Below are 26,444 nucleotides of genomic sequence, written 5' to 3'. Positions count from 1 at the left end.
GGCTACTGGCTTTTGTGTCCCCCGTCTTGTCCCCCAGCTCAAGAGAGTGAGAATACAGCTCCCTGCTGCCACAATGATGCAATTGAGTTTCCTGCATTGGGGGCCATTGCGGGAGTCAGCACATATGGAGTGTGAGGGTTGATCTTAACCCTGACAAAACTGTGTTCCTGTCTAGGGTTTTTCCCCTGGCTTTTGCTGGTGGCAGGATGCCTGTGGGAAAGAGCCCTTGGTCCTGTCTGGTATCAGGAGCTGCTGTGGTTTCTTACAAATCCTGTGGTATGCTGGATGGTAGCTCTCAAGCCGCCTTCTTCCAGGTTCAGCATTGGTTTAGGTTAGCACTTGAATGACATGGTGGGTAGGTATTGTGTAACTGACATATGTGAATGAGAACATAACATATATAAGAATGAAACATAACATGTTATCCTTTTGTGGAAGCATTGATTTTTATGCAGAAAATATGAAGTTTATATTCTGTGTTGAAAATAGAGGAAAAATTATAAAATTGACATCTGATCAATTGTTTTTGAAAGGTACTGTCTTCATTTGCAAATATTTTTTTTAACCCAGTCCTTTGGAAATGTGTAGAAACTGTAAAACAGCAGGAAGCCAAGCCACTAAAAGCATCCAGAGGAATTTCATTTTATTTTCATAAACTAATCTACCCACTCACATCTATCTGTGTAAACTAATTACTTTTTTAATTAGGTAGCCTTTTTGATTGCTTATGGATGGCTGTGGTGAAATTTACCACTAATTATGCTGGGGCAGGAGGCTGCCTCTGGATTGTTAGGAAGGATGAGAAAATTTTATTTCCTTTTGTTGAAATGGGGACCAAGTGGTAATTAATACATAAATAATGTGCTTATTTTTCCAATTTCAACCTATTCAGTTTCTGTTAACCTTACTAATTGAAGCCCTTTCTATGTGTCATTGGGTTTTCTTCCACCTAATATAACATCTATGGGAACTTCACAACAATAAGGAAAAAAAACTGTGGTAAAGTTGAAGTTTTCCTTCTTCCTGTTAGAGGAAATGTTTACGCTGAGTGATTCTAGATTTTGATTTTTGAGTTCCAGTGATGTTTGACCCAAAATGCTGGATCCTAGGATGTGCTGGCAAGTAACCTGCAAAGTTCAAGTGCTGTTTTCACTATGGTTGATTGTGTCTTTAGGAAACTGGGGGAATGTGTCAGTTTTACATCTCTTGTGCCACCTCCGCTGAAGCCCTACGCGCATCACTTGTATTTATCGTGAGGCCTGTGTTACATATAATAACGAGTATAGCCATGATTGCATATGGAACAGAACCCAGTAAGTGGTGGTTCTTTGTGTTTCCTGTCTGTGGTGTAGTCCTGGCTCCTTAAAAAGAGTGCGTGCCCTGAGAGATCAGGTAGGAGGAGGGACATTAAGATGGTTAGGCCACAAGCAGCATGTTTTCTTCTCCTTTCCCTCAAGCTTGTAGTCCTGCTCTGAGTCTGTACTATGAGTGAGACTTTCAACTGAATTTGCTGCTTCCCTCCCAGTTGCTTCCAAAGGCCCCACAGTTCACTTCTGGTGCCTTGTGAGCTCCATCCTTCAGTTTTCAGCTTCAGTCCAAACTTCTGGTCTCTTATCTGCAAAAAATAAACACTACCAAGAAGTGGGAATTCGAGGTATTTTGGGCATTGCATTAATGGTGGGTGTTCAGAAATGTGGATAAAAAATGAGAATCCAGACAAAATGTGACTTCATCTGCATCACAATCTCGTCCTTTTGTTTAGGAGGATCATTTTTAGCTTCTTTGAATCTGCTGCAATGCATGGTGTGAAAGGTCTGTTATATATCACTGAAATCGTCTCCTTCGAGGGGGCTCTGGGGATCAGCTCTTCACTGTATTCAGAGTAGTTCACTTCAGCTGTGTCATGATTCTTGCCTTTTTTTACCTTTCTGTGTGAGTGGGTGAGCCTAAAGGGACGAGTGCTGCTGACAGAAGGATGGTTGCTCCATCCATCTTAGATGCTTTTCCCCGATGTGCAAGTATGAGGCAGGATCAGCTCTCCCTATGCCATGTGTGACAGAGCTGCCTGGTCAAGAGAAGACCTCTAGGAATGCAACTGTGACAGCCTCCCTTGGCAGTTTGTTCCAGAGCTTCATTTGTCTTAGTCATTTTCTGAGGAGGAACTCTCCCAATTTTTTTTTTCTTGTTGTAACTTAAGGCCATTGTATCTTATTCTTTCTGCCAAGCAAAAATTTATTCCTTTCCTCCATGATCTTGTATATGGTGTTACCATTACCACCCTCAGTATTCTCCATGCTAAAACGTCAACTTTCTTAGAGACCGTTTTTCAGTTGTCTCGGTAGTTTTCACTGTTCTCCCCTGAATCTTTCCTATTCATGCATTCCTTTAGTGGTAGCTTCTAGCTGGGGTAACAGTTCTAGATGAAGTCTTATATATGAAGGAAAGTGTAAGGGCTGTTGCCCATGTCCTGTGATCTAGGCTAATACTTGCATATAATTCGCTAAATTACATCTCTTTCAGAAATGCTATCTAGCTTTTAGCTTTTCCTGTGTTTGCTGCAAACAATTTCTGTTGCCATGTAAAAGTTTGCATTTTTCCTTATTTAAATATGTTCTTACTGAAATGCATTTTTTCTAAACTTTCTCCAATTGGTCAAACATTTTGATTTCTAATCTTGTCCTTCAAGATACTGAACAGCCTTGTATGACCCATGTATTACATACACACACTTCCTCTTTCACCTCTTCTGCCATACAGATCAGTTGAATGGAACTGTGCCTTTTGGGGTGGTCAGGCCAGTCAATTTAGTAGTCAATTCTTGGTAACAACCCAGTGTAATAAGCTGTGCACCCACAGGTCCTGTGAGTGTGGTAATTCTGAGGACCCTCGTCTATTAGGAATGAGTGGCAGGTAATGCCCAGTAGTTACACATTTTCCTTGATTGGAACACCTTTGCTTGTTTGATTTAGACCAAGGACCTGACCCCATCCCCCCCTTGCCTCCCAAGAGAATGTTTTGTACTGTATTCTGTGGGAGAGCTCTCAGTCTGGGCTTTGAAAGCCAGTTCGGAATAAAAGGAGTGTGGGAGATTGCAGTGGCCCCCGCCGGCCAGCTTTCCCCTCCTGTTTGTATACTGAGCATGACATTTGGGTCAGCTGACTTGGCTGTGTCCCCTCCCAGTTTCTGGTGCACCTCCAGCCTTCTCAGCCAGTGGAGCATGAGAAGCTGAAAGGTCCTTGACTTAGTGCAAGTACTGCTTAGCAACAACAAAAACATCAGTGTCCTATCAAAATTATTATCTTAGATCTGAAACACAGCACTATGCCAGCTACTAGGAGGATAATTAACTCTATCCCAGCTGAAACGAGGATGCAGACAAAGCCTTTCTTTTCCTGCTCCCAATCTTGAAATTTCCTGCTGGCTAGAAACTTCTTCCGTAGTTTATTGCCTTTCATGAATGCCATTCTGAAAGCTGAAACTTCTCCCTTGCAAGAAAGTAAAAATATGAGTGTGTCAGATGTGTTTGTAGCCTGGGGTACATCATATTCTGCAGACCCACGAGCATTAGATGTTTATGAAATGCTTGTCCTTGGGTTCAGTGGCACTATGCTAATTGGCTCTGCACTCTGCAGGCAGTCCCCTTTTCCTGCCTCAAGGCATTCAGCAGGACTTCTGAAAGGCGTGTGCTGTACTGCCTTTATCCCTTTTGTGGATTTAACCCAAAATATCTATGTAGTTAGCTTTTCCTACTCTTAAAGGATGTTGGAGCCTCCTGCCTTGTACATTGTAGCCCTTTTTTTGTAGCTAATTACATGCCTCCAGGCTTATTCTGTTGGATGTTAACTTAAGTCTTGGATCTCTGTCCCTTATGAAACTGTCTCTCAATGACTAAATCTTCTTTTAGCCTATGCTGTGTGATCTTGGTGAAATTCAGCTAATTCAATTCAATGAGCAATATTCTTTTTGGAAAAAAAAATACATTATTCAGCCTCTTCACTTTTATGCTAGTAAGCTATGGCCAGGAATGACCTGTGTGTAGTGATGATCCCTGTGCAAGTGCTTTTGGACCAGAGTGTGTTTTCCTCTTCTCCCCATACTGCTAAAGTAATTTAAAATATTTTTTTAGTAGAAAATTTCAGTTGTGTTATTTGTGGTGTTGCTTGGTCACTAGTATAGTGTGGCCAGTTATAAGAACAGATTTCCATATTTCAAGGAAATGGTACCTGTTTGGCTAATAAATAAAAGGGTAAAAGGATGCAGTGGCAGCTCTTTCCTCTGCTTGTGTTTTGGAAGAAATAACTGATGAAGAAATCTGATTCTAAGCAGAGGTTCAGGGTTGCAAATTCCAGACAGAGGGAGATGCAGCTTGCTTACTGCAGTTAGAGCCAGAAGAATAGGCGTGAGGAAGGGATTTGTGTTGTAATGGTGTGCTTCCCATGGTTTGTGCTGAAGCGTGGGTGTTTCTTGGATCCTATTCTTAAGTATTCATCTACAACCTGTGGTTTTCAGAAGAAAAATAAGTACTTTTCCTGGATCTTGCTCCCAGCTCATAAAAACCATAAAACGACAACCCAAAAGATGGTGCTAATAAATTGCAAGGTGTGCTTTTAATGCAGAGTGTTTTAAGGGACTTCATTTTGAGATGAGTTTATATTTGAGATCTGTCAGAAACATTGCTCAGAATTATGGTTACTTTTATGAATATAAGAAACTCACCTTTAAAAATATTTGGGAAATTATTGCTGGGTAAGAAAATGTTTTGTATTAAACATTTTTACTAATGTAACAAAAGCAACTGGCCTGTAAATTAGCCAGTTATAAGAAATTACCTGAGTGTTGTATAAGTTTTTCAGATGAAGGAAGGAGTTTAAATTAAAGGACAGAGTGTTGACACTACTTTCAGGTTTGATTATTTGGTATAACCGAGGACTTAAAAAATATTACTTTCCAGGTGAAGGGTACAAAGTTTGTTCTGTAGTTGTATCTCAGATGCAGCACATCATCTAAATCAAAGGGAAAGAAATGGTGCAAGGATAAACTTAAGGTAGTAGCTAGTAAGCACATGATCAGAGCAATGGGCACAGAACTTACAAGGATAATTTACTTCCCAATTGTTATTTTTAGTCTACTTTTTTCTTCTCAAATTACCTCTTCTGTTTCTTCAGTCAGGGTATAACGTGGACTCCTGTTCTGCTACATCATCTCAGTAAAACATGCTTTGTTCAACTGGCAAGTAACTGAGAAACTTAAACATATTCTCCCAGCAAGAGAAATATAATTGAAAGGACAGGACCTCTGCCCAGGGCATAAAAAATGCATTCATGGTAAGAGTGCAGCAAGAAAGCTGTGTGATAAATTATCACATATAATCATATGAAAAGGTAAATACAGCTTATCAATCGAAGTAGACTTTGAAAGGCATCAGTAAAGCTAGTGACAAGGTTCAAAGAGGACAGAGGTCAAAAATGTTGCCTGCATGATTCTTCTTTTTTTGGGATGGTCTGTTGTATTTGCTAACGTAGTCTAAGTATCCCCAAAAGGAGTAGGTAACTTTAAAATTAGAAATAACATGCTATCACTTGGTGTGCTACTGCTTCCGGAGTTTGGGACGTGGGAGGGTAGTAACAATACTACAGCTTATGCTTAGTTTTCTGTATTTTACTTTGCTATGGAACTTGGATCCAGTGTAAGTGATAAATGCTTTGTCAGGGAAAATAATCATATTTATGAATAAATCTGCACCTGGCCACTGGAAAGCAGCACTGGAAAAATGCGGTCTACCATAACACACCGCTGGATCAGCTGTTCTGCTGGCATAAGTAATGTTATCTGTGTGGCTTTGCCAATCACCCTTCAGGGGCTGGCCCTCTGTTGTTGCTGCATGTCACAATTTTTGGTACAGTTTTTACAGGTATATGCTGCTGTCCTTTTAGAAGTTAGATACTTCCAGAGGCATCTGGAGACAAGAGAGCAAGTCCTTTCAGGTATGACTTTACCTTGATTTCCATCAGTGAGGCTAGCTATTTTCTATACAACACAGCATCCTCAGTCTTTTGGAGAACTTAGTAAGACAGAAGAAATCGACAGGGGAGTATATCATCTTGGTTCATGATGCAGCTGGAGGGAGCTGGAAAACAGCTTGGACAGAGAAGTATTATGCAAACATGAGAAACTACTCTACCCTGGAAACTATCGCACCAAATGTTTCCCTGGAGCCTGGTTTATATGGTAGCTACTCAGTCCCATGCTCCTTTAACTCTAAATGCCAACTTAAGCCATACCACAGTGCTGCTTTCCTTTGGCTACTATAGGTCATGCCTCTGTTAAGCTTTCAAGCTGACCTGTATCTTTTGTGGTACTTGGCAACTGTGCAACATTTTTATGTGGGTTTGTTGTCAGGAAGTGTGTATTTTCATGTGAAGAATAATTTGTATTTTAAATTTTTATTTACCCAACAGACTTGACAGCCCCCCAGACCTCCTTTTCAAGTCAGCATTCACTCACCACACTCCACTCAATGGCTGCAAGCAGAGAGTTACTGTTATGCTGCCTGCAGCCGGTCAGCTAAGACATGTGACCTGCTTTGTACACTCCAGCCACCTTTCCTGGTGATGGTCCATTGAAGAAGCTGGCTGAAATGAGTATTCAAAGACAGATGATGTTCTCAATAGCAATTCATTTGAGCTGTGAACCAGGCAGTGTCTGTTTGGCAGTTGCGTGCCTAGGACACAATGCTGGTAAGAAAGTGTGCATGAGCTCTTACGAAACCATGGTGGTTTCATCTCTTAGCACTGTCTAGTACTGGTCTGGAGTAATTTCAAAAGTAGATTATTCTGCAGTTGATCAGAAATCTTGCGGTGTTGATAATCTGTCTGAACAGTACTTAAGAGTGATGGAGAAGTATACTTATTACTCTCAAGGTGCTTAAGGCACACAAGCAGAGGTACTGAAACTGCAGTTTACCCAAACTCAGGCAAATTAACAAAAAATTTTATTAAGAGTATTCAATATAGCACCACACAAAAGGTACACTCTGCTTTCTCGTGCCTTTAAGGAACATGCCAGAACACTTTCAAACTAGGAAAAGTAAAGTAAAAAGCTTTCTTGTTCATAATCAGAGCTTACTGTTTAGAGAAGCTATTCTGAAAGAACCACAGCTTTTGTACATAATGTTTCAATGGTCTTCCAAGCAGATCAAGCATTGTTCCCTTACCCATTAGTTCTCTTCCAACTTCCGGGGTTTAAGCTTTGTTCAAAAAACAAAACAAAACAAAAAAAACCAAAACAAAAAACTTCCCTCACTTAGGCCAAGGTGCTTTCAGGAAAAGCATTCAGTCCAGAATTCTTACCAGCAGATCCACCTGACAACATACGAGTCAGCTGCTAAATTCAGTTTCTTGAAAAAGTAACAGATTTTTGATCCATGGTAATAGTATGAATAGGGCTCTACAAATCAACCCCAGGCAACCTGAGAAAGATTTGGAATCAGCTCTTAATTCTGTCATGAGCTCAAAGGTAAACAAGGAGTACATACTTGATAAAATTACAGATAAATTACATTGTAGAAAAAAGGTGGGTGACTTTGAAGGGTCAGGTAGTCCATCTCCTTTTTCACTACAGATTGTTATGCCGTAATGGCTTGAAATTATTTCAGTATAAGGTGCTTGTAAAGCCCACAGCAGGGAAGTTGGAATTAGATGAAGGCCCCTTGCAACCCAAACCATTTTATCTCATTCGAAAGTATATATTGGTCCCTCACATGCCTTACATAGCTCAACTTTGTTTCTTAGCCTTAATTGTACAGATTAAGTTCTGTATATTAGCTATTACACTTACATTAAATCAGTGCTGTTTTTCCTTTTTGTAATTTAAGTGAACTGAACTGATAATGTTTCTATTTTGCCTGAATATGGAACACAGAAGTTTCAGAACACCCTTTATTTGATATATCTTGCAGTTTGAGAAAGGCTGGTTTGCATAAAGGGAACCTTAGCAAGTCAACAATAGTAATAGAGCCATAGTCAAATTAAAGTGTGGAATGGACCCAGTGCTAATGCATACAAAGAGAATACTGAAAAACTTCTACGCTTCCAGCTTCACTGACTCCAGTATGGAACGTGCTTCTTTGTACTCTTCGGCTTCTTCCAATTCTTTTTCATTTTCCTGGAATCAAAAATGAAATTTTTGAGTACTTTGAAAATAATTGACATGGGATTAAATTTAAGAAGGTAACTGTGGAAAAAAAAAAAAAGGTAACAACAGATAAGGAGAAGGCCAAGGTACTCAACAGTTTTTTTGCCTCCATCTTCATTGGCACAATTGGCTTCTCTTTCCAGACCTCGAGTGGATAGACTGCAAGACAGGGACTGGAGAAGCAAAGCCCCTCCCACTGTAAGAGAAAACCAGGTTTGTGACCACCTGAGGATCCTGAACATACACAAGTCTATGGGACTTGATGAGATGCATCGCAGAGCCCTGAGGGAATTGGCTGATATAGTTGACAAGCTGCTCTCCATGATATTTGGAAAGTCCTGGCAGTCAGGTGAAGTCCTGAGTGGCTGGAAAAAGGGAAATATTGCACCCATTTTTAAAAAGGGAGGAAAGACCCTGGGAGCTGCTGACCTGTCAGCCTCACCTCTGTGCCTGGGAAGATCATGGAATAAATCCTCCTTGAAGCTCTGCGAAGGCACATGCAGGACAGGGAGGTGATTCAAGGCAGCCAGCATGGCTTCACCAAGGGCAAGTCCTGTCTTACCAACCTACTGGCCTTCTGTGATGGAGTGACAACATCCATTCCTCTTCCCCTGTCCACTGATGTAATCTGTCTGGACTTCTGTAAGGCCTTCAACACAGTCCCCCACAGTATCCTTCTCTCTCAACTGGGGAGATACGGATTTGATGGGTGGACTGTTCAGTGGATAAGGAATTGGTTGGATGGTCACATCCAGAGGGTATTGGTCAACAGCTCAATGTCTGGATGGAGACTGGTGACAAGTGGTGCCCCTCAGGGGTTTTTAGTGGGACCGGTACTGGTCTTCATCAATGACATAGTGGGATCGAGTGCACCCTCAGCAAGTTTGCAGATGACACCAAGCTGAGTGGTGCAGTTGACACGCCAGAAGGACAGGCATCCAGGACAAGCTGGAGAGGTAGGCCTGTGACAACCTCATGAGGTTCAACAAGGCCAAGTGCAAGACTGGGACAACCCCCAGTATCAATACAGGCTGGGGGATGAAGGGATTGAGAGCAGCCCTGTGGAGAAGGACTTGGGGGTACTAGTGGATGAAAAGCTGGACGTGAGTCACAATGTGTGCTTGAAGCCCAGAAATCCAACCATATCTTGGGCTGCACCAAAAGAAGCATGGTCAGCAGGTTGAGGGAGGTGATTCTGCTGCTCTGTTCCATTCTAGTGAGAGCCCACCTGCAGTGCTGCGTCCAGCTCTGGAGCCCTCAGCACAGCAAGGATGTAGGACTGTTGGAGCGGGTCCAGAGGAGGGCCACAAAAATGATCCAAGGGCTGGAGCCCCTCTGCTATGAGGACAGGCTGAGACAGTTGGGGTGGTTCAGCCTGGAGAAGAGAAGGCTCTAGGGAGACCTTGTTGCAGCCTTTCAGTACTTAGAAGGGGCTTAAAAGAAGGATGGTGACAGAATTTTTATTAGGGCCTGTAGCGATAAGACAAGGGGTAATGGCTTTAAACTATAAGAGGGTAGATTCAGACTGGATATAAGGAAGAAATTTTTTACAATGAGGGTGGTGAAACACTGGCACAGGTTTCCCAGTGAGGTGGTTGATGCCCCATCCCTGGAAACATTCACGGTCAGGCTGGATGGGGCTCTGAGCAACCCAATCTAGTTGAAGATGGCCTGTTCACTGCAGGCGGCTGGACTAGATGACCTTTAAAGGTCCCTTCCAACCTAAATCATTCTATGATTCTCTGAAATGAGGGCTGTATCATTACCAAAAACATTAGTTATCTGTGACTCAAAGCACAGGTAATTTCTTTTGTCCTACTTAAGGTCCAGTATAATGGCTGTCTATGCATATCTTTATTTTATTCTGTTAAATATTTAAAACTAAGGATAGCATAACTGGAAACAATAACAACAAACCTCAGAACAAGAGTACCATCAGGAAAAAGGTTAAGCAGATTGACAATTGAAAAAACATACTACTATAGAGTTATTAAAATAAAAGCATTGAAGGTGAGCTAAGCACAGAAACCAACCCTTAAAGACTTCCAAATTCTCAAAAACAATACTAACTTCCCCCATTTCTTGTTTTAAGTTTGTACAGCACACTATGAATCAATAGCACCACTTCTGTGTGCCAGATGAAATCTAAACAAGCTAACTGTCAAGTAACTAGTTCAACGACAAAAGGACCCTAAATCTTGTCAGGTACTGAGCATTTAGTCTGTAAAACAGTAGATGCATACTACCTGAGGATAAGACATCTTGAGTTTTCCTTTGAGAAGGGGTTGCGTTTTTGCCAGTAAATGTGTCTGGGGCTTAATTTATGGTAGGTATTTTTATCCTCACAGTAGTATTTACATGTGTAGCTGAATTCTTGATGAGAAGGCCACTTTTAAAATAAACACGATGATCTCCAACCTTAGGTTAGTGAAACTATACTATCTGTACAAGATACTATTTGTTCCTGCAGGTATTCCTATCTCAAAATCATGGCACTAGTGCTCACCTCATTAATAAATCATATAAGCAGTACTCAGCTGTATTTTTTTCTTGACCATAGCATAATAAAAGTAGTAAAAAGTATTTTGACTATTTCATTTCACTACAAGCATTTATATACATCTACACTATCTAGAAAACTACCTAACATGGTGAACTATTTTTGCTGATCATGTAACTAGCACAGGAGTCCATTCTAGCAGTTCAGTATTTGTGTATGTTGAGTGCACATTCCCTTAAAGACAGCTTCTAATATTCTAACATATACAGTTTTCATAGGCTGGAGACCACTCTGCAAAGACAGTTATTTAAAAAGAAATATCGGTATGTTTCTTGATTGGTGGGTTATGGTGCTATACTCACTAGTAGTTGAGTAAGATCTGCATGTGCAACTTCTAATCTGCGCTGGCAGTCCAGAATCATCATTCGTGACTCTTGTAAGATCTCAATCTATAAAAAAAATTAGAAGCCAATGAAATGACAATGTATTCCAGATAGGAATGTGTTTTTTTAATATAAGTCTTTACTCTGAAAAATCAGTAGTCCAGTCATTATCTAGGAACTTCAGAATAGTTGTACCTGTTTTCTGAATAGGCTTTTTTTTATTAAAAGACACTCACCATAATTGCTTAAAACTCTCCTGCAAATTAAGACACTTCCATTTATTTTTTGCTTAATTAAACATAAAGTATTAAGTGCAAAAGAGTATTTGGTGTAATTTTTCCCTTAGAAAAAAAATACTGCCTGGTAAGCTTTCTATACAGCATTTGTTAAAAAGGCTATTTAAAACAAACTTTCTCCTGCTGTCGTGAAGCAGTTTCATCCAAAATGGGATCAGCTGGTTATATAAATATCTCCCTGCATCTTTTAGGTAATAAAGAAAAACAGTGTTCAGATAATACCACATAGAGATAATTACTGCATGAAAAAAGCTATTGAGTTATTGATCACGTTGTGTGCACACTGCAGGAGGCTCTGACTGAAATACAAAGGTAAAGAAAAATGAAAAGCAAAGACCAGCAGGCTCGTATTTTTGATGCTTATCATGCATAAAAAGTTATTATTTATCCTTGTGCTTCATTTTAGAAGAAAGATTATTCTCACCATGCACTTTGAACAAAATTACTAAACTGGCACCCCACTGAATCTGAATGTCCTGGCCTCCTCCTACAGAAAACAACTTCATGTTTAAACAAGGGAATATTTATTTCATGGAACGTTTCTGGATCTGAAATCCAACCACTGAGAAGAAAGGCTGTACAGAGTTGTTCAGTAATGTTACATCTATTTAGAAATGAAAAACTGTTAGATATGTAAATAAGAAACCTCTTATGCATTCAGGATTATGTGCAACAGAAGGCATTCCCTTTAAATGGCTTACTTCATTCTGGCATTCCTGCATTATATTTTCCTTTCAGTATTAATGCTGCTGTACCAAAGGATCATTGTAAAAGGGAAGATAAGCTATGGCTAACAATGTATCCATGCCTACAGGAAGGCCTTACATAGTAAGATATTATCACCATGTTTTTAAGTGTCATATATTTAAGTTCTTCGTTCAAGTAATTTCTGAGAGAAAAGGTTTAAAAAATTTGTTTCTAACTTTCAGAGAATATAGGGCAAAACCTACTTCAGTGAAGCAAAGCTGGGTGAAAAATTTTTAAAAATAAAAAGTTAAGCATCCCCAAGTTCTAGTTCTCATTTGTGTTATCACTTTTCTTTTAAGCATTCAGCATGGGACTGTATTAAAAATAAGACTCTTCATATTACACGTTCAGTAGCGAATGAATAAATAAAGGTTTGTAACTTCAATAGAATGAGGTGTGCCATAAACTGCATGAGATTATGCCTTCTGCTTTATGTAGTAGAAGCCTGTTCAATAAAGAATACCTCCTTGGTCTAATATTGCTAAATAGTTCTGTATTGTAAAGCTGGTAGATGATATGAAAAGTAGTAACTTATTTGATATATGCCACTCAATAAGTGATTTGGGAAGGCACATAAATCTAGAATCTGTAAACTGTAGTCCTGGCTGCAGGAAGAAAAGAACAAAACTACCCCAATCTGTCTGTTCAAAACAGAACTTGGCTGAGATCCAAAGGGGTTCCTCAGTTTTTATTTACATTTGCCTGCAGTTATGCAATAGTAAATAAAAAACCAGAAGAATGATAAATCTTGGAACTATATTCAGTAGGTGAAAATAGTTGGAAATTGGAACAGGAATTCTGTGGAACAAATGTTATTAGTTGATTACTAAACCACCTACACAAACATTGTTACTTCTGCATAGAACACACTTTTGAAGTAATGGTGATAATTCCAGATAGACCATTTACTTTTACAAATGTACATAATAAAGCAAAGTCAAAAGCCTAAATAATTGGTAAGCTTTAGGACTGGAATTTTGATAGTGTTTGCTCTCCAAGTTCTATCAAACTTTCTGACTGAAGTCTAAGGAGTGTAAATTATAACCAGGCCCCAGAGGAAGTTATTACATGGAACTCATCTAACTTTGCAAAGAACCATAAATGTCTGTTAATTACAATGCCAAACAGAAGTATTAAAAACTGGAGTAACTGCAGTGCATCTTAATTCAGTGTTAATACAAAAGCAATAAAGCACAAAAATACGTACAGGGAGAAGCAAATTGAATTTGTTGTTCGTAAGTGGACATGAGTCCAAAAGAGCTGTTGTGGTTACAGTGAGGATGACATCCCCTTTCGTTTAAGGGTACTGAAAAAGCCAGTTAAACAAATCCCTTCAACCAGCCACATTTCCCATCAGTCGTCTTTCAGCATTGAAGGTATGTCCACTAAGGGAGCAGATGTCTGACACCTTTTAAAAAGGAAAGCGGGTTCCTCAGGTGTGATGGAGCTTTCTAACTGTTGGGGTGTATAGAGCATATTTACTAAACATAATGTGGATTTAAAAAAATTGGATCAGATGTCAAAGAGCGGTGTGCATAGTGCACTGTCGATAGCCTTCAATCTGTGTTCCATAAATTCCAGATTGCAGTAACAATAAAGCAGAATAGATGCAAAGACACAGATCCATCTACCAGTTGCTTAAAGGGCACCATAACTAAAATCAGACAATTACTTTACACATTCAAAATAAGCTCAAAGGCTGACCATGACTGTATGAGAAACAGCTGAGGGGATAGTTAAGCCCAAGGCTTTAAACATAAACAACTAAAGCAACTTTGATTCTTAGCAGGTCCCACAATAAAAGTTCAAAGCTTTATTTCACCTTTAGGTCAATCAGAGCTGCTCATGAGGCAGATTCTCTACTTTTTGGATCACCCAAGCATTTACACTGAAACAAATCTTTCTAATTTAAGAATATGAAAAAATATTACTGCTTATGCATGTCAATACTGAGTATTCTGCAACAGGAAGCATTTTGGTCAGCCTGACATGTATAATAGGGACAACAGTTTTGTCAGCTTCAAAAAGATGGAAGCAGAGTTTGTTGGGCTTTGTTTTGCTTTGGTTTTTTTTCTCCCAGCTGACACCTAAGCAAGGATTGAGAAATACTCAGATCCACAAATAATCTGAAAAACAACAATATTAAAAACTCCATAGGGCTGTCTGTCTTTCCTTGATCTTAGAAGGACAGCCTAATAAACTACTGTGTCACAAGGTATAATGACAATACTGTTTTGTATGCAGGAGTATTGGTCTAAACACAGAAGACAGGCAAAAAAAAAAAAAGAAATGTGAGTCAGATATGTATTAAATATATACACATGCTTTTAAATACTGCTTCATAATCACTTGCCCTTTGACTGCTGCACAGGTAATCATAACAGCATGGATCTGCTCAAAGATGGGGTAGGGAGAATAAAAATAAGATTCAAATAATTCAGTTTGCTCAGAAAAGTGCTACTTGTTTGAACTACTTTTCATCAGAAACTTTGTAAAACACATGGTATCCATTGACTACAGTGTCCTCGTTTCAGCTGGGGTAGAGTTAAACTTCTTCGTGGTAGCTAGTATGGGACTGTGTTTTGGATTCGTGCTGGAAACAGTGGTGATAATGCGGAGGTGTTTTAGTTGTTGCTAAGTAGCACTTACACTGGTCAAGGACTTTTTCAGCTCCCCGTGCTCTGCCAGGTGCACAAGAAGCTGGGAAGGAACACAGCTGGGACAGCTGACCCAAGGGATATTCCGTACCATATGATGTGATGCTCAGTATATAATGCTGGGGGAAGGAGGAGGAAGGAGGGGATGTTTGCGGTGATAGCTCTTGTCTTCCCAAGTAACCGTTACGCGTGATGGAGCCCTGCTTTCCTGGAGACGGCTTAACACCTGCCTGCCCGTGGGAAGGAGTGAATGAATTCCTTGTTTTGCTGTGCTTCTGCGCCCAGCTTTTGCTTTACCTGTTAAGCTGTCTTTATCTCAGCCCATGAGCTGCCTCACTTTTACTCTTCCAATTCTCTCCCCCATCCCACCAGGAGGGAGTGAGCGAGCAGCTGCGTGGTGCTTGGTTGCTGACTGGCCTAAACCACGATATACAGCCATATCTGATAGAAGGGTAGAGACCCAAAAGGGAAAAGGACATATCTAAGTAACGCAAACACCAACAGTTCAAAAATTAATAACCCTACTAAGGAAAAGACTGTAGCACAAAGTAAACAGTCATGGTAAGACTACTGGTTGGCTAATTAACATATTTGTAACTGAAATCCACAGGGTGGTATTGCTTCTTGCCTCAGTGGTAATCAGGGAAAATAAAGGCACAATGTGCTGGGCCAGGAGGGCATAGGGATTGCAGAGGACAGACAGCATGAAGGGAAAAAAACCTGAACAAACACGCGCGCGCACACACGCACACACTCTCTCTCTCTCTCTGTAGGAAACCAACTTTATTCTACTTCCTTTGAAGCAACTTGTTTTATTTTCACATAGCAGGCCCAAAAGAAGCCTAAGCTATCCACAAACATTGGATACAAGAGCATACTGCAGTCTGTTGTAGGTGAGTTATCAAATACATTGCTCAAAACACTTCTGAAGGACCACAAAGACAAGCTTGCAATAAAGAATTGGAGAACATTGTTATGTTTCTATAGTTCTTATGCTTTTCAAGAACTGATATGGCCACCTACCATTTGTAGCAAGAAAGCTGGAGGAGGAGAAAACCCTCTAGATCTAATGCCTCACTGTTTCAAACAAGCTTTCTGTGCAGCTCCTCTCAGGTGATGGCCAATCCTGTTTCTTCCAAAGCGGATCACTTTAGGACATAAAAGACAGAAAGGTTCCTTTGGTCTTTTTGGAAAACAGTTTGTCACTGGCTGTTTTCCACTGATGTACTACTAGAAGGTTGTCTTCATTGTCAGTGGTGGGGGGTTGAAGGATAACACCACATGACTCAAAGCTAAAAAATGGAGATCTTTTCAGACAACAGAAGCAAAACTCCATCTCCTCCACTGAAAAAGTTTTTAATTAAATATGCTGTATCATAAATTAATATATTTCTCCTTCAAAATTAACTTAGAGGATTTGATAATGGAATTTTCCATTACAGAAAGTTGTCATTTAATCAGCAGGCATCACATTTTCTTCCAGCAACTCAAAATTCTACCTGAACAGATCCATGTCGATGCAAGTATAAACCTCACCCTGTAAACAGGTGAGAGGTGGTAAAACATCTGAATGAAGAGGTTGCTTTGGGAGTGGTGTAAAGAAAACTCTGACAAAGAGTTGCTTTCCCACCAAGAATGGCCTAGCCTTGTTAGAAGAAATAGCCACATTTTCTCCCTGCCCACCCCCTCAACTTTTTGTGGAGGAGGTTAAGCTTGAGGGAGGGTTGAGAAGGTTGGGTTTTCTTGGTTGTTTGTTAAGATAGACATCCTGAATCCCTGCTTAATGTAACACGTTGCTTTGCTGAAAGGTAGCAGGGTGCTTAGGAGATGTTTTAGAATAAGGTTGAAGGTTTGGGAGGAATCCCTCATCTGTTTGTGGAGACAAAATACTTGAGGAAACATTTGTGCTAAAACTCGAAGAACAACAGGTGTGGGAAGTTCCCTAAATAGATAGAAGGCAGAAAAGTCAAGTTCAGATTTTTTTCCTCTCTCTAGAGCACAGGAAAAGTGAGCCCAACCGAAGAAAAAATTAATCGCGTCCCATCTTGATGGTAGATCTTTTCTACCATAGGAATGTTGCTGTACTAACTTATTCCAAATACTGTATGAGTGCCTGTAGTCTGGAATCCAAGAGGTATTTACACCTGCCTAGATAAAAAGGAAAACAGCCTTTGGAAAACAGAAGGGAAAAAGGAAGATCGCAGTAATGTTTTTTCTTGATTTGGTCTCTTTCAGAAAGCGCATCAGGCAATAACACTGAAGTTTGAAAGCGTTTTTAATACCAGTTGTATGTTAGGAATATTATTCTGTACTTAGCACAGATAATTCCAACTTGCTAGCTCTTAAGGAAACAAACTGTTTCTTTATTTCTTAACATTAAATATATCTTTGTGCTAACTTGTTATGGATACTGTCTAAATGCATAAGGAGGAGCATTAGACTCTTCATTAGCATTTCTACTGCCTCTTTACATACGCAACTAGAGCCAGTATGTTCATCTAATCACCTAATATTACTGTACTTGACTGGTGAGAATAATGAAACTTTGAACCAATAGGGTGTGGGGTAGAAAGAGCTAAAAATGTAAAAAGCCAACTGAGCTAACCAGAGTATTTCTTTGAGGCTAAATGGACATTTAAAAATGAAAAAGAGAACATTACAATGTTCCTTTCAGTGAGAACTCCTCCAGTAACAAGATTAGCAGCAAAGTCTTATCTTTCACAATAATTTTCAAAACAATATACGTTGTTTCCAAATGTATTTCTTTTTAGCTGTTTCAGGAGACACTCAACTTTCACTGAACAAAGCAAGAGAAATATCACCGTTTTCTCTAATATTTTTAAAAAACTTTATTGGCAAGATACACTTCATGCACTCTTATGAACTCTCTGGCATGCAGATATTAAATTCTATGTTAAGTCCATTAGATTTTTAGTTAATCTGGAAATGATATTACACAAGAATTAATTTGGAACTGTAAGATAGCTATTTTTTAAAAAATGGAAATCTATATTTTTTTCAGTAAAAATGCTGACAGTTAACAAAAACTCTAGAGTAGATCTATAATCCCACTGAGAGGAAACAAGGAGTAGATACTTCAGGCTTCTCCCACACTCACAAGCCTAAGGATAAAAGTATTAGGTAGGAAAGGTTGTTTATTTTTGTATGAGACACATACACAATCACAGGAATACAGAAAACTACTGGTTCCTATCATCAGTCTGCACTCATGACTGATTACAGTGTGAAAAGTTTCTACTACAAATAAAGTATTATGAAGCTCTGTGTAAAGTCTTCATATATTGAGAACTGTTACAACCATGTAGAAACTAAGGCTTCATTGTAAAAAAAATCCACAGGGAGGTACAACTGCACTACTTGCTGCCACTAGTCATGGTTCTTCATGACCCTCTAAAGAAACTATATGCAGAATTTACACCTGGTGGAATACATCAAAAGCCTTTTAGTATTTTTTCCTAACTCTACAAACCTGATAAATTTTATAAATGAGAGTTCAGTTTTTACTATAATTGTTTTTAATCTAGTATTTTATTAAAGTACTTAGTCACCCTTTTTCATAAAGGTCTCATGGTTAAGGATAGTGTGATTTTGAGATATAAAAACATATGAAAGCTTTTCTTTCATAGTTTTTCTTTTCTTCCCCCAAATACTACTCTTCATTTATTGTTTGTTTTTTTTTTTCCTGCTAGTTTGGCTCAAATGAATTGTTACAAGCTTCTCCCTAAATTCTAAACTTCTCACCTGCCTTTTGCAGACAAAAACCAGATGATAGCAGACAGGGTTTTGTTTGTTTTTTTCTTTGAGATAAGCTGTAAGTGATAGAAAAGGAAGGGCTTCCTTGCCCCACAATGCTAGATATTCCTTCCTTGTGATACTCAACCTACCACAAGTCGTTCTCACCCAGCTTGGATTCAGCTGCAGTACATGAGCTGAGACACAGCAAGCCATGCAAATACAGCATTTGCCCAGGACAGTAGTGATGCATGGGTGTTATGGGTGAGAAGCAGGTGTGGATCCCTCAGGGTTGAGGTAAGACACTCAGGGAGTGAAAGCTCCGGCTTTATTGAAAGCATAGCGTTACCACAGTGGGAGCCCCTGGACACTGATAGTAAGCAAAACAGGGACTCAATGCAGCAGAGCCCTACTCGGGGATGAAGCTCAAAGGACAGCACTCCAGGGCTGTATAATAAAACTTGTGCTGATTAACGTATCATACATATGCAGTGGCCTATTTTGCTCATTAGTGAACTCGTTGATGTACTACAAGTCCTGCTGTCCAAATTCTGAGATTTGCAGTCACACTGGTGCCCATGCAAAGGTGGGGGCAGATTAAGGGGGAAGCGAACTATCCTGGGTTACCATAACGAAGTCGTCTTGTGCCCTATAATGGGGTCCTCAAGTTACAATCTTTGTCAGTGTATACCAGCAGTGCAAGAAAACCATCCTTTTAGTTTCTCGTATCAGAGAAATTGAATCTGCTCCTCATTAAAAAAGTTCTGAACAGTGTAGGTAAAGGCTGCCAGCTACCCTTGCTGGTTGCTGCCTCAGCCAGAGATGACTTGTGCTCACAGAAGGCACAAGCTACCCCACTGTATAAGGGATTAGAAGAAAAATATTGATTCAGGCCCTAACTGTTGTTCTACAAAGGGATGGATCCCTTCTTACAGACCAGACACACCCTGAAGTCTACATATACTGTAGGAATGGCATTATTGATTTTAAAGTAAAATTTCCTATAGTCACTTCTGCACTGTTAAAGCGTATGTACTACTGCAGAGTTGTAAGTAGAAAGCTAAATGAGAATCGTAGTACATTAAGAGGTAAGTAATGCTTTTAAGCTCTTTAAGCATCCCTCTGTCAACTCTGGATTGATCTGTATATGCATATCTGGTTTAGCTGGCACCTCAGATAAAATAATAGTTAAAATTATTTTCCTAGTCTCAAATGATTTAATTCATTCCCATCCCCCAATTTCATTACTGAAATAAAGACTACAACCATATTTTTAAATAAATGTAATTATTCAGATTAGGAACTATTAACTAAAAGCAATTCTTAAAAGGTGTATCTACACATTTTCCTGAAGAACATCTCAAAGTATTAACTCTATCCAAAATATGGTTCTGAGCAAACTCCCCTGGTATTATATCATTTTCTTTAAGAGTAACAGACTTCGTCCTATGAAAAGTGTGTGCATTCTTTCTAAGCCTCCAAATCGTTCGTAACAATGCAAAGTGCACTAAAAGAACAAGAAGTTAAGACATTGGAGGAACTGATCGCTTTTGAGGCGAATCAGGTAATTTCTGAATGAATGGAGGCTGTTCTCTGTGAAGGCTTTTGTTATTGGTCTCTGAGAATACCTTCAAGTAGTGAGCAACATTTCATTTCACAGCAGCAGTTCACAGCCTCTGCGGTTTTTGACTTTGATGATATCTTGCAGGTCACTGAAAATACCATGGTGCGGTCAAATAATCTGATGAATGGGGGACACTAAAAATGGGAATTGCATTCATTAGTTCTTGTTAGCACCAGCAGATCTTCAGAAAGACTACTGTTTTGTAGGATCTTAGTGTCTCAGTCTGTGGTGAGGGAGAAGACAGCTCAACTCTATAAATACAAGTCTTCCTTTGTATACAAATTCTTCATTTGTATTTCCTTCCCATGGCATAATGAAAGGAAGACAGGGCATTATACACCTGAACTGAAAGGTGAACTTCCTAAAAAAGTTGTTTTAGCTTGTTCTAAAAGGGCTTTCTCATTAATTTTTATATTTGAGTTTTGTTTAACTTATTCTTCCATTGTTTTAAAATGAAGATGGGAGAACAATAGGTTAGGTTTTATAACATAAGGCCACCAGATAACGAAAATAAGTGAAAATAATTTTAATTTACAGTTTCAGTTTCTGTGAATGTTTAAAAGATAACATCTGGGAAATGCTTGAGAAAAACACATGGTTAATAATAACATATTTGGTTGAAAGAATATAAAGACCACAGTTAAACACAGTCACGCCACACTCCTCTAAAGAATAAACACAAATCTCCCAAACCCAAGCCTTCTCTCAGTGAGAAGGAAAGTTGGACACTCCTCCTCCTCCCAAAAGGACATGTACTGACTCCAACCACTATCCTTTCTGGGGAACCTTCCAAGAAAAATTTAGTCATAATAGTGACACTAAACCACACTCTTAAGCAGATGAAACTACAGCGTGCACCTTGCTAGTCAGTGACTTCACTACAAACACTAGCCACTGCTAGGAGTGGCTGCATAGCCATTGTTCTCTCTCGAGGTCTGTGATTTTACCAAAGGCATACCATGATACTGAAGACTTGAAATGTTTCATATTCATATTAATTATCAAGCATTCTCACTTCACTGTAGTATTTGCACTTGGCAGCAAGCGCTTGGTTTACCTAAATGCATCCAGACCAGGTATTTTCAGGTTCTTGGTATTTCTGAGAAAGAAAGTTCATGACAGCCTCATACACGCTGTTAGTGAGTGATACCCACTCTGACACTAAGTGCTAAGTAACCCATATGCAGTCTCCTTATAATTTAACAGTTCTGGAATAAAGGAAGTTTCTACAAATACTTATGACTTTTGTAATTGACAGGATTTTAGTCCAGTGTTTACATAACAGAGTCTGGAAAAAGGCACAGAAGATTCTTTTATTTAAGGATGACTATGATTAAATGAAAGCAAAGAGGGATTTTATAAAACAAGTTTTAGGATAGTTTACCTGCTTCTTAATTCCATAATCATCACATGCTTCAGCTTTCATTCTTTCAATCTTTTCTTCTTGCTGTTTTGCTTCTTTTTCATACATAACTTTTTCTTTTGCCAATCTGCAATTAAACCAAGCAATTGTGTTAATCTCATTCTATTACAGTAAAAGGTTGCACTGTTGATAACAACCCCTGCCAAAAGCTGCAGCCCTGTAAGATAATACAGAGTTTAAAAGGCTCTTAACCACTGCAAAAAAACCTGTATCTAGGAAATGCTGAATTTACCTATGACGTATAATGATTCCTGTTAGAATAATTTAAATTAAAAACACTTTTAAAGATTCTGTGTGGGCTTATCCATATAGAATATCCTAAAAAAGAAAAAGCTATATGTTGGTACTTCATTTCAAATACATACAAGGAAGCAGACAAGCTCCCTTGTAGATCTGGATGACTGCTAATAAAGACAATAGTACAGAGAGGAAAGCTACCTATCTCAAAAAAGTCCTCACATTATAGGTAGCCAAAATAAACAATATTAAGATGTCTGCAAAGACTACATTGTCATCATCAGCTTTTAGATCAGTATTTGCTAGACTTTCTCAACGTAATCCAGGATTGTTTTGCAAGTGACCTACATTGGCTGTTACAGTCATGTGGCCTTTCCTCTTTCCTACTCGCTACTAAATTACACCACTGCACCTGCATTATCAGATGCATAACGATAGACATCCTTCCTAGTAGTAACTCTGAAAAAAGTCATCCCATGTAAGTGAAAAGGAACAGCACTTTCAGGTTCACAAACTGTGATCCCAGAATGTTTTTTCTCCTGATCACTACATGTCATGGCATTAAATGCATTATTTCCCATACTAGTTTTCGTACAAAATAATGAAAAGTAGAATTCCCAAATTACACGGTAGCCTCATAGTTTTGTGTTCCTTCAAGTACTTTCTCCATTTACCTTGACACTGGTTTGGGGGTTATAGACAAAAATAACAGTTCCATAATTTACGTTATAGCAATTTTCTTTATGGCCTATCATCTTTCAAAGGGAAGAGAATCCATCTTTTAATCCTAATAACAGACACATACTTGGGAGCAGGATGCCTTTTGCTAACAAACGTAGATTCGAAAGTAATGTAAAAATTTTTTAAGTTCAGAAGGCAATATTAAGGTAGTCTAGTCTGATGCCCTATAGTAAATTTTACATTGCAAGTCCATTGTCAAACTTTACTATTTGTTGTTACTGCAATTTTGCTTTTATGTCTCCCAATTTGTTACATATGTTCATTAGGCATATGTTGGACTACATAATGCTAGGTCTGAACCAAAACATCCCTCAGGTTCTGGAGAATGATGAAGTAATTTCTGATCAGCTAACTCAGGACCAAAACAAACACTGAGATGCTACTGCAAACCTGAGAGTGTGCCAAAGAAAATCCTTCCCCAAACAATAAGAAGCATCAGATCAGCCTCTAAGATTGTTCAAGGAGGACTTAACAGCCAAAAACATAATCAGATCCAAGAAGTAAAGAACATATTATACAAATGAAAAGAGTATAAATAAAGGTCTAGTAGAGAGCTTCATGGTCATGTTAGCGCATCAGAGCAATTTAATTCCTAATTTGTCACAGTTAAGTGCCCTACTAGAAGGGCTGCTGAGGAGGGGTGACACAAACCTTTTGTGAGCTGAAGCTGCCACAAAAGCACAACTGCAGTACTATCTTGAGAAAAATTCCAAAGAGAATATACTGATATTTTAACAGCAGGAATTCTCCCTGCTTTTGTTAGGGTTTACATCATCAAAAATTGTTTTGCTCAAATAGCCTTAAGCTGTGGCTCCACAGCAGCTGATCTAACTTGGGCTGTGGCAACACACACCTCAACTCGTTTCAACCCCCACTGAGTCACACCATCAGAGTGGGCCTTCAGCCTTACGAATAGGCTTTAGCAGTGTGTGGAGCATGCAGTGTAGGTATCATCTAGGCCAATTTCTCTAAGTCAGCCAAGTACTAGCTTTAAGAAGTAGTACTGGGGAAAGACAGCAGCCTAATGACTAGTAATAAAGACACTAAATCAGTGGCTATAATTCCAACTACTGGAACTAGCTCCAGTATTAGCATCAGCAAATATTGATTTAATAGAGGATGAGTTAATTGTTTGATCAAGGTTGCTTGATTTAATTCCAGACAGTATTATTTGCTTTGCTATTTTTAGGTTCCAAAAAAGTTAATTTTAATCAAGCTGTAAGACAGATTTTTTTTTTCTTTGAGGAGCAGGGGGAGAAAGATATGATTAAAAGCAGTTTTTATGTTGATTGCCTTACTGAAGTGTGTATGCCATTGAAACTAAAGGCAACTTGCATTGCTAAACCCAGCATTTTTAATTATTTTATAATTTTTGGCTAACACAAAAGGCACAATGTTTGTCATTACTTATGTTTCCGTATTACATTTTCACATTCACATCTCCCTCTACGCACACTAACTTTTCAAACTGACTGCTATTCAAGTTTGCGTACTTTTACAAACAGTAAAGGACTGCATGTTTCGGCCTTGTTTAGAATTAAATAGAATTATAGAATCATAGAATTGTTAAGGTTAGAAAAGACCCTTAAGATTGAGACCAACCGCTAACCTGTCACTGCCAAGTCCACCACTAAACCATATCCTCAAGCACCACATCTACCCTTCTTTTAAATACTTCCAGGGATGGAGACTCCACCACCTCCCTGGGCAGCCTGTTCCAACGCCTGACAATCCTTTCGTTGAAGAAGTTTTTCCTAATATTCAGCCTAAACTTCCCCTGGTGCAGCTTGAGGCCATTTCCTCTCGTCCTGTCGCTTGTTACCAGGGAGAAGAGACTGACCCCCGCCTTGCTACAACCTCCTTTCAGGTAGTTGTAGAGAGTGATAAGGTCTCCCCTCAGCCTCCTCCAAGCTAAAGAACCCCAGCTCCCTCAGCAACTTGTTCTCTAGACCCTTCACCAACTTTGTTGCCCTTCTCTGGACACGCTCCAGAACCTCAATGTCTTTCTTGTAGTGAGGGGCCCAAAACTGAACACAGTACTCGAGGTGCGGCCTCACCAGTGTCGAGTACAGGGGCAGGATCACCACCCTGGTCCTGCTGGCCACACTATTCCTGATACAAGCCAGGATGCCGTTGGCCTTCTTGGCTGCCTGAGCACACTGCTGGCTCATGTTCAGCTGACTGTCAACCAACACCCCCAGGTCCTTCTCTGCTGGGCAGCTCTCCAGCCACTCCTCCCCAGGCCTGTAGCGGTGCATGGGGTTGTTGTGACCCAAGTGCAGGACCTGGCACCTGGCCTTGTTGAATCTCATACTGTTGGCTCCGGCCCAACAATCCAGCCTGTCCAGGTTCCCCTGTAGGGCCTTCCTGCCCTCCAGCAGATTGACACTTCCAACCAGCTTGGTGTCATCTCCAAACTTACTGAGGGTACACTCAATCCCCTCATCCAGATCATCAATGAAGATATTGAACAGGACTGGCCCCAACACTGAGCCCTGGGGAACACCACTCGTGACTGGCCACCAACTGGATTTGACTCCATTCACACCCCCCTCTTGGCTCAGCCACCCAGCCAGTTTTTAACCCACCACAGGGTGCACTTGTCCAAGCCATGAGCAGCCAGCTTCTCCAGGAGAGTGCTGTGGGAGACAGCGTCAAAGGCCTTACTAAAGTCAAAGTAGACAATGTCCACAGCCTCATCCACTAAGCAGGTCACCTTATCATAGAAGGAGACCAGGTTAGTGAGGCAGGACCTCCCTTTCATAAACCCATGCTGGCTGAGCCCGATCCCCTGGCTGTCCCGTATGTGCTGCATAATGGTATTCAAGAAGATCTGCTCCATGACCTTTCCCGGCACTGAGGTCAGGCTGACAGGCCTGTAGTTCCCCGGATCCTCCTTCCGACCCTTCTTGTAGAGGGGCGTCAAATTCGCTGGTTTTCAGTCACCTGGGACCTCCCCGGTTAACCAGGACTGCTGATAAATGATGGAGAGTGGCTTGGTGAGCTCCTCTGCCAGGTCCCTCAGTGTCCTTGGGTGGATCCCATCCGGCCCCATGGACTTGATTTTTTTGCCTACCTTTCTCATATCTGGACACTTAAGAAATTGCATCTATATTTACCTGCCTATTTCTATTTCTGTACTAACTGCACATTTCAGAAGCATAACTTGAAATATTCTGCTTTCAAAAAAGGAAACACATGAAACCGCGAACACGAGTCTGTTTTCTGTGACAAATTTTCCATTGCACTTTGTTCAGTAATCAGAATTGTCCAATTTAACATTCAATTTATTATTCATAAGATTTGGATGCTGATGTTTAAGGCTATTAAGAAGTTTTGATCTGAAAACACTTTCTGTAGTAGATCCTTCCTCTAGATGTCATGAAGCCATTTCTACTGAATATGTAGCTTGGGAAGATGCTAAATGAAATCAATAGCTTGCTTGCAAAAGGAAGATGAAATTTCATAATGGAGCAATACTATCCCTTAATCACCTCTTAAAATTTCAGCAGACTTCTACACAAAAATACCCACATGATACTTTGTTCCTCTCCTTCTTTTATCCTTTACCTATCTAGAAACAAGATCCTGGTTGGGTTTTCTGTTTGTTTTGGTGCGGTTTTTTTGTGGGTTTTGAGTTTGGGGATTCCCCCCCCTCTTCTTCCCCACAGGATTAAAATGTATACTAAACCAGAATCTTTATCCATGGTGTGATTATACACAGTGAAATAGAACAACTAGGTCAGTAGGTACCAGAAAAAGCCAGACCATAATTTGTTGCATTTCAAGTACACTGGTCATTTATAGATGAAAAAATCTGCAACCATGAAAACCACTACACGCACAACTTTAGCAGACATTCTACAATGTTGTAAGAAATCTAAGTTACA

The 26,444-nt window shown here is 39.7% G+C and overlaps 1 protein-coding gene and 1 long non-coding RNA gene across 2 annotated transcripts in view; both read right to left on the bottom strand.

Moving 5' to 3' along the window:
- Positions 1-6,969: 6,969 nt before the first annotated feature.
- Positions 6,970-26,444, bottom strand: part of TBCA (tubulin folding cofactor A) — a 33,831-nt gene continuing 14,356 nt past the window's right edge. Inside the window, exons 2-4 of the mRNA XM_064437983.1 lie at positions 21,538-21,643; positions 11,056-11,142; positions 6,970-8,163 (exon numbers count right to left, since the gene is read on the bottom strand). Of these exons, the coding sequence (XP_064294053.1) occupies positions 8,083-8,163; positions 11,056-11,142; positions 21,538-21,643 (274 nt within the window). The 3' untranslated portion in view covers positions 6,970-8,082. The remainder of the gene's footprint in view (positions 8,164-11,055; positions 11,143-21,537; positions 21,644-26,444) is intronic.
- The window catches only part of LOC135310454 (uncharacterized), a 14,155-nt gene continuing 12,765 nt past the window's right edge, over positions 25,055-26,444 (bottom strand). The window contains exon 3 of the long non-coding RNA XR_010370517.1: positions 25,055-26,444. This exon is cut by the window's right edge and continues 2,408 nt beyond it. This is a non-coding gene — a long non-coding RNA (uncharacterized LOC135310454).

This window comes from Phalacrocorax carbo, chromosome Z (assembly GCF_963921805.1).
Source record: "Phalacrocorax carbo chromosome Z, bPhaCar2.1, whole genome shotgun sequence".
Classification (NCBI taxonomy): Eukaryota; Metazoa; Chordata; class Aves; order Suliformes; family Phalacrocoracidae; genus Phalacrocorax; species Phalacrocorax carbo.
The sequence above is the reverse complement of the archived record's forward strand: the minus strand, read 5'-3'. Positions and strand labels throughout refer to the sequence as shown.